Genomic DNA, 8,377 nt, shown 5'->3' with positions numbered 1-8,377 from the left:
CCCACATTCATGGAATTTCTAGAAGTGCTTACCCTTGGTTTTCCCCTGCATACAGACATTAACATCTGTTCTCAGAAACCTGCATACCTTAATGGAAGCGAAAGGTTTAGAAAGAAAAAAATTAGATTTTATTCAAGGTAAGCAAAGGATAAGAGTGAATCATCAAGTGAAACCAAAGTCACTTCACGGATATTTTAACAAGAAACCTACCAGTGAAAGCCCAAAGAACCAGGAATAAGTTATATATGCCACATTTTTACTTTTATGAAAACAATAGGTAAACAAGCTGCTACTAAGAATATATTCCTTCAAGAGAAGGGAGTTCTAAGATTCATCACAGGTTCAACTCAGTTCCATGGCCTCTATAATAATTCATGTCCAGAATCATCACATTTGAAGATGTCCAAAGAAAAACAAGTCTAAAGAATGTTCTATATGGTAGTTTTTACTGTGCTGATAGTCTCATTCTTTGGAAACTGATACTCTACCGACAGAAAAGTGGGCCTTCAGCTATCTTAGCACTCTGTTCCCTAGTCTCTGCCTAAACAGTATTTTCTGAACAAACAACAACATACGGGGAGAAGAGCAACCTAAAGGCAAAGGAGAGAAGCTGGGGACACATGAATGCTCTGAAATACGTATTTTAAGCTAAACAATACATTGCCAAAACCCACTCTATATATCTTCTTATTTATCCCATATCAAGTACAAGTGTGGAATCTTTTATTATATATCTCTAAGTTCCTGACTGAAATCATTTCCAATAAATTGTTGGTGGTCAAGAGATGTACACAAAATTTAAATGTAAATAATTTTTCAGTGAGAAATTACTTTTATAACTGCTTGGGCATTATCAAAATATAATTTAAAAACCTCTCTTGGTAATCATCTAAATTAAATAAATAATCCTTTTTAAAGGCACAAATCCAAAGGTGGCAAAACAACCATAAGTTTAGCATATGGGACCAGGTTCTCCTAAAAGGCATGAGGAAATTCAGATAGAAGCTGAGGTTACAGCCAGGGTGAAATGGGCATGGGCCTTGTCCGGAGGCCCCTGCGTGCCCAGTTCACTCTTTACAGGCTTGTGGGCAGGCGTGGAGGGGGCTTCCGGGGTTGCCACTCGGGGAGCTCAGTGCAACCGCTATTTATCAACCTGTAAGGAACTGTCTCAGTATTTTAGCAATCGATGTGGCTGTACCGGCAAGAACTGGCTGAACACCAGCTCCAATTGCAGCTTTCTATAAGTGCAACTTGATAAAAATGGTAGATTATGGGCACACTGCTTTACATTAGTTTATTATAAAAGAAAAACAATTCCCAGAGACGAAATATACATTTTCACTCCTAAATCTTTTTTTTTTAATACTCTTCTGAAACTAAACACTCTTTACAACCCCCCAGCCTGCCCAGCCCACACAACAACCCAACTCCTTGGCTCCTGGATGCACAGGTCAGAGGTTCCAACAACCACGGCCACGGCCACCACAGTGAAATCTCTCTCTAAAGTGGCTGAGCCCTTTGAGAAAAACTTAAATAGCTGCTAACTCAGTCTAAATAAATGGTGAAAGGCCTGTTTCTGCCCCTAAGATTAAATCCCACACATCTGATGCTCAGGCTCAGGTCTTCCTGTAGTCGCTTGACACCTGGAAAGTATGGTAGAATATTCACCGATCTGTCAATCCTAGCAGTGCTACTTGTGGTCCAGATGAGTCAAGATAAATGGTCAGGATCTCTTCCAAAAAGCCCATGATGGCCTTTCTGGCTGTGTCGCCAGCTGGTGCCTGGACACTGCTTATGTGCTCCAGGGCTGTTCTGACCATTTGGTCTCTTTCCTGTGGGCTGTGGGGTGCTCCAGTGTCATCTCTCTCTGTTCCTGATTTTAAAAACTGTAGGATATAGGACTGGACCATGTTCCCATTCAAGTCAAGGGTTTCTCTGATGCAGGACAGGTCTGAGGCACCGGCCAAGCTCAAGAGGTGAATCAGCGCCTGGCAGATTTGGGTCCGTAGGCTGGTAGAGTACTTGAATTCCAAAAAGTCCGTGGTGTCTTCGCTCTTCTGTAAGGCAGTGACCAACGCATTCCAAATCTGAGCGTACTGGTCAACAGAGCCATAGTGCTCTCTCTTGCCCGGGATGGAAAGGGCAGCGGCAGATCTGATGCGCACTTTGAAGTTCTTGCATGACGTCACAACTGATGTCAGGGCGTTGTAGGCCTGGGAGGTCCACGGGGCTGTTCCTAGAAAGAATCCATAGTCATTAAAGCAAATGAAGGTTTAGAAATAAGAGGGGTAAGAGGAAGAGGGGCAAGAGGAAGAGGGGCAGAAGGAAGCACATACACTAGCGCTCAAGTTAGTCATTTTATGTTTTCATTTAATTCTCACAATAACCCTATACGATCAGGGCAGTGAGTGACTATGTGATCCCAGGTAAGTGGCCAAGCACCAGCTCCCAAAGCGACCCTTTCCCTAGATGAGCCTGATGTGCTTAGGACCTCTGCGACCCTGAAGAGGGACTCTGGTGACTTGGACAGCAGCTTCCTTCTCTGGGAAGATGCTGGTCTGAGGGGTAAGGCTTGGTGGAAGGCACAGGGACTGAACTGCAGCCCCACCTGGCCTCTAGGCTGGGCGCTTCTGAGCAGCGCACAAGTGTACAGCTGTATGCCCAGCCCTGTTCATGCTGGCAAAAGACTATTTCGTCACCCAGATTAGCATCTAGAACCTGTTCTGGACAAAGCAAGTCATGCATTTTATTGCAAAGAAAAAGAAAATACTGTCTAGGCAGTGACTGGGGAAGAGAGGATTCAGATTAACTCAACGCTCAGTTTGCTCATATCAAGAGGATGATGGCCGGACTGCTGTCCCCTCTGTGGTCCTGTCGGCCCCACAAAATCGGCCAGCTTAATTCTTCATCAGAACTGCCACCATTCGCTCCGTTTGGGGGTTCTTAGTCCTCAAGATGGCACGCAGAGTAGAGCACAGCTTCCCTAAGGCTCCCAGCCCTTCCCAAACTCTCTGTTGTCTCTGAAGACAGGCAGCTGATACCCAGCTCACTGAGCTCTGACCCCAAAGGTCAGCTTAGGCTGTTTCCTCAGTGGAAAAAGCCATGAGGCTACATCTCCACTGGCTCAGGGCTGACTGGTCTGCCTGCACGCTCTTGGCAGTAAAGGGGAGCAGAGCCAGATTTCCTTCACATGATGCAGGCTCTGCTGGTCCAGAATGGCTTCACCTCTCCAGGAACACACCTTCATGTTTCAAATCTTGTCGCAGAGACAGATATACAAGGCAAATGCCGGCAATTCAAGTGACTGGGATTTGGAGGCTGCGATCCAGACACCCGAGCAGCTGTCAGCCACTGATGATATCTGAAGGTGCACAGCACATCACGACCATGCAGCACCCCACTTCAGTACCAAGGGCTCAGATGGGATTTCTAGTTTATACCCTCTTTCTCCCAGGTCTGTTTCCCCCTTCACTTTTTTTCCTGATTGTTAAAACAGTAGATGCTCATTGTAGAAAATTTAGAAAATGAAAGCAGATAAAATCCTACTCATCATCCCATTCAGAGGCAACTACTGCTAATAATCAGACTAACTTCCCGTCTTTTTCCTACCCATTTATTGGGATCGTACTGTAGAAACAATTTTCATATCCTATTTAAATCTGCTTAACATCAGAAACATTTTTCCAGATTATCAAAAACTTTTTGTAAACATAATTTTAAGTGGCAACAAAGTATCTCTTTGAATATATATACCATAATTTATCTCACTTTTCCCCTAAACTGGGGTGTTGAGCATGTTTTCTTTTTTGTAAACACTATGAATAATATTATGGCTTTAATAGCAAATGTAGACTGGTGTGTGCTGTCCAAAGCAGCCCCCCACCAGAGAGAAGAAGGAGACTTTCTTACCTAAGGGAAGAGCAGGATTTTTAAAAACATTTCCCATTGCATAACAAGCATTCCATCGGACTTTCATGGCAGCCTCAATTAGCACAGTAGAAATGAGGGTTTGAATAGCCTCCTCAATGATTTCAGCAAATATGGGTTTTTCTATATGAGATGGCCGCAGAAAATGAAGCAAATTTCCAAGGGACCGGACTGCATTGCTTTTTACCTAGGATAAAATGTAAACCATGCTAAAGACATGTGTCACAAAGTATAATTTCAGCTTAAAAAAACCCAGGAGGCCCAAGACATCTTAAAGCAAGAGAGAGAATGAAAAAATGCAGCCTGTAAAGGTACAAATTCTTAGAACTCAGCAAGGTCTTGTGTGGTTAACATTCTGAGCCGTCAGATAGGTGAGGTTCTACAGAGCTCCTCGCCCTGATTGTTTTAAATGTTAGACTGGACTTTAGAGAGGTCCATCTTCCTTGTTTTATAGAGATGGCATGTAAGGCCCAGGGGCAATAGGACACTGCTGGTTTTCAGCGAGGCTTGGAGATGCTAGGTTTCATAATTCCAGTCCAATACTTTTCTGCTAGACTAGAGTCTCAACCTATGCAGCATACTAGAATCATCTGGGGAGGTTTCTTTTTTAAAAACCAATTCTGACTGAATTAGTCTCAGGTAGGGCTTCCCAGATGTTCAGAAACACTGTACTAAATTAAGCACTTGGTATAGGTCAGGAATGTGATAGGTACTGTAAAAAAAAGGCATCTTGGAGTCCAATGAGGTATATGTAATGAATTCCATGTTGTAGAAAAAGAAACTCACCTTTGTAGAAGTTAAATAATGCACCAAAGGTCACTCAGCTACTAACGGGGAAGCCAGGATTTGAACCATGTCTGCCTGACCCTAAAGCCTAGGTCTGCACTTTTAAACTTAATAGTATAACAGGGAATGTTCAAAGCCAAGCTGCTCATCTTTCTGACTTGTCTATTCTACTTAAAGATTTTTTGGAAAAAACCAACTACATGGAGATATCATGAAGCAGTCCTATAAATGGCACTGATATTTTCCATGAGACAGGAAAGAAACTGTACAAGTGTGGAGTGTACACTATATACCCTGAGTACATCCTCAATCTCCTTTGAACAGGGATAAATTTGATAGGATAAAACTATAATACACTAAGTATCTAACTGAGCAATACCAGGTTTTGCTGTAGGTCTACCTTGTCTTTATCCTTGGATGCCTCTATAGCTGATTGCAGCATCTTCAAGAGCAGGAGGCCAGAGAACTCTTCCTGGAAACTTGGGTCTGGTGTTTCCCTGTCCCACCACAAGCAGGCAAAACATGTTAAAAGGTAAAACCCACTCAAATATATACAAGTACAAATATATTCACTCAGTATAACTATAAAAACAGCTCCACAAATCTGTTCAGATTATACCAACAACTTATAGTTTATACCTTTTGACCTAGTAGGTCCACATTCTTTTGGATGTAACCAAACAGAATATCTCAAAATGGAGATTTTATGCACAAAAATGTTCGATGAATATAAAAGCCTAAAATAACATGATTGTTTAATTACAGAGTAATGGTGAAATAATCATCACAGAGTGATGACTGTATAATAATAAAGACTAATTTATAAAAAGCGAAGTCAGGAGAATGCTTATAGATGTTATATGTTAGAGTTAAGGGACAAAAAAACAAGATACTTGTGTATGAATAAAAAGCAGTGGCTTCTGGGGAGGGAAACTAGGGGATTAAGGTAGGAGAAAGGCTTTATACTGCATACCCCTTTGTACTGTTTGAAAATTTTTTTTTAACCTGTGATGATATTAAAAAAATACAAACAATATTTAAAAAGTAGGGCAACCATTACTAAGGTTTTGGTTTTCTACTTTTATATTTTTCACATTTTCTACAATGTGGATATATTATTTATATCAGCATAGAATATTTTTATACATATTCATATATGTATGTATATGCACATACATACATACACACACTAAAAATAGCTTACTCATATTACCTGAATAAATATAAAACAAAAAAAAGCAGCAAGACTGACTACATAATATAGGGGAATTACTGCGAATTCTTTTATAATTCTTTTATAAAGATATCCTCTTGGGACCTTAGCCTCAGAAGTCACCCAGGGGAAATGAGCTGAGTCACCTACATGTTGACAATCAGAGTGTCTGTCAGGTTGCCTAGGGACCAGGCTGCTTTGGCCCGGACATTAACAGACTTGTCTTGAAGTGACATCAATATTGCATTTGCTGTGTCTGCAACAAATATGACATCCTGTAGGATAAACAAAACACTGTAGTTACTTTAGGAGTTCACACTGCTACCTTGAAAACTCTCCAATTTATTTTCAGATAAAGCTATAAGCCTTTACCACAAATTTCTATTTGGAAATCAAAATTCATTTACTCAATCAATTTACTGTTCTTCTTCTATATTACAATCTGGACATTCATTAAAATCCCAGGTGAAGGTCTCCCATGATTCTGGTATGTGCCACGCACGTCCAAGGAGCCTACAGATTTTGCGCGTGTGAACGTCTTATAACCCGGCCCGTGACAACTACCTATGGATTCTGTGCTTGGCTTGATGGCCACCTCAGGAAGAGATGTGGCCAATGAAACACACTTCTCAGTGAGACAAAGGTCACAAGTAAGAGTGAAGGAGAAATTTATTTCCTTAGTAAAAACTCTATTAGCTTTCTAAATTATTACTGTCACATGGTAATGTCCCATTTTTCCAATATCTGTTAATTTAAACATTTACTGGCCTAAGGTCCTGGGCAGCATGGAAAAAAAGTTAAAAACAAGTGACCTACAGACATTAGCATATTTTAGTAGCAATTAAGGAAACTAGATTACAAAACAATTTAATTCCTTTACTGTCCAACTCAGAAGCTCTATATCCACCAAAAAGAGTAATAAAATGGACTCTGAAGAGGCACGGCGGAGCCACACGGGCTCACTCTGACCTGTCTGAGACAAGGGAAGAGCACGTAGACCCCGAGGGCCCTCGAGGTCGCCGCCTTCACTAAGCGGTTCTTGCTGTCGTTCAGCCCCAGCAGCACCGTGATGCACAGGATCTGCCTGTCACTCTGCAATGAGACAGGACGGTCAAGGAGAAGTGAGACTGAAACAGCTATGAGCCAAAGTCTTCGACGAGTGACTGTGACATGCCCGTGCTGAATCTACACTCAGGAGCTGACCACAACTGAGCCCTTCAGGCTAACCTGGCAGAGAACAAGTGCCCCCCAGTCGGGGCAGGGCACACACAGCATCATGATTACATTTCATCTCTACCATTGTGGGCAGCAGGTCATTTTACTTTCCTACTTGAGTCAAGCTGCCTTCCTCATAAAAACTAATTTATATAAATAAGAACGGATGCAAACGCCATTAAGGTTTAAAGGAAGCAGCAGCCTGAACACTATGTGTGTTGGGCACCAAGCTCGGCATTTTCACATGCTTCCTGTTATTACTCACATCATTTCCATTTTATAGGTGATAAAACTAATTTTTAGAGAAGTTAAAACAACCAAAGAGCTAGAAGGTAGAAGAGCTAGGAGTTAAACCAGCTAGGATTTAAATCCAAAGAGCTAGGATCTTCTAACTTTTGGATTTGAAATCTTTCCGAAATCTGATTTCAAAGCCTCTGCTACTCTCGCTTCTCCCCCACCCCTCCGCCTTCTAGGCACAGGGAGGAACAGTGGTCCTGAGACATTAAGATTTCAGTGCTGTTCCTCACTACCCTCACCCTACACTCAGACAGAACATGCACCTTTTCCTCAGCGATGATGCTGAATACTGGCTCAAAATGAAAAAAGAGTCAAAATCAAACTCAAGCTCTCATGCTCAGTGACACAAATTAACGTTACCGGTAGATCACTGAAGGCTTCCGGCAAAATGGAAGACAGGGCATCACAGGCGCTCGCCTGCAGAGTCGGATGCTCTGAATTCTGCAGGGCTCTGGGTAAAGGACCGTTCAGCATCATAGTCCAGAACATCACCACCTGGAACAGGGGCACAGTTACAACTGCAGCCCAAGAGACAATGGTGGACCCAGCTCGACACTAAGACTACCACCAGTAACCACGGTGATTAAATGTTTTTCTTTGAAGTATTAGCTTACTGCAAATGTTTTTACTAGTACTTCTTCCACAGCAACAAAAGGAACTTTAGAAAACAACTACTTAAATGCTTCTATTTCATTCATCAGGAAACCACAGTCTGATAGAGTGAAGCAGCAATAGTGATGGTGATAACAGGGAGGAAGGTGAAGGTGAGGACAGCTACAGCAGTGGCAGCAGCTGTCTTTCAGAGCTTCCCGCACGCCAGGCATTGTTCTAAGTGCTTTACCCATATCAACTTATTTTAATCTTCAGCCCAACTAAACGAAGAATACAGCCTTATCTCCATGTTCACACAAGGAAACTGAGGCACAAAGAGATAACGTA

General features: G+C 42.1%; 1 protein-coding gene across 3 annotated transcripts in view; it reads right to left on the bottom strand.

The window, feature by feature from the left end:
- Nucleotides 1-1,280: 1,280 nt before the first annotated feature.
- HEATR6 (HEAT repeat containing 6) overlaps nt 1,281-8,377 on the bottom strand; it is a 40,212-nt gene continuing 33,115 nt past the window's right edge. For 2 of the 3 annotated variants that reach the window (XM_057714891.1, XM_057714893.1), the window contains exons 15-20: nt 7,799-7,933; nt 6,896-7,018; nt 6,077-6,201; nt 5,114-5,210; nt 3,910-4,114; nt 1,281-2,236 (exon numbers count right to left, since the gene is read on the bottom strand). In XM_057714891.1, coding sequence (XP_057570874.1) covers nt 1,665-2,236; nt 3,910-4,114; nt 5,114-5,210; nt 6,077-6,201; nt 6,896-7,018; nt 7,799-7,933 — 1,257 coding nt within the window. In that variant the 3' untranslated portion in view covers nt 1,281-1,664. The remainder of the gene's footprint in view (nt 2,237-3,909; nt 4,115-5,113; nt 5,211-6,076; nt 6,202-6,895; nt 7,019-7,798; nt 7,934-8,377) is intronic. The other variant, XM_057714892.1, reaches the window with a different exon arrangement.

This window comes from Hippopotamus amphibius, chromosome 17 (assembly GCF_030028045.1).
Source record: "Hippopotamus amphibius kiboko isolate mHipAmp2 chromosome 17, mHipAmp2.hap2, whole genome shotgun sequence".
Taxonomy (NCBI): Eukaryota; Metazoa; Chordata; class Mammalia; order Artiodactyla; family Hippopotamidae; genus Hippopotamus; species Hippopotamus amphibius.
This window is presented reverse-complemented; position numbering and strand designations above follow the sequence as displayed.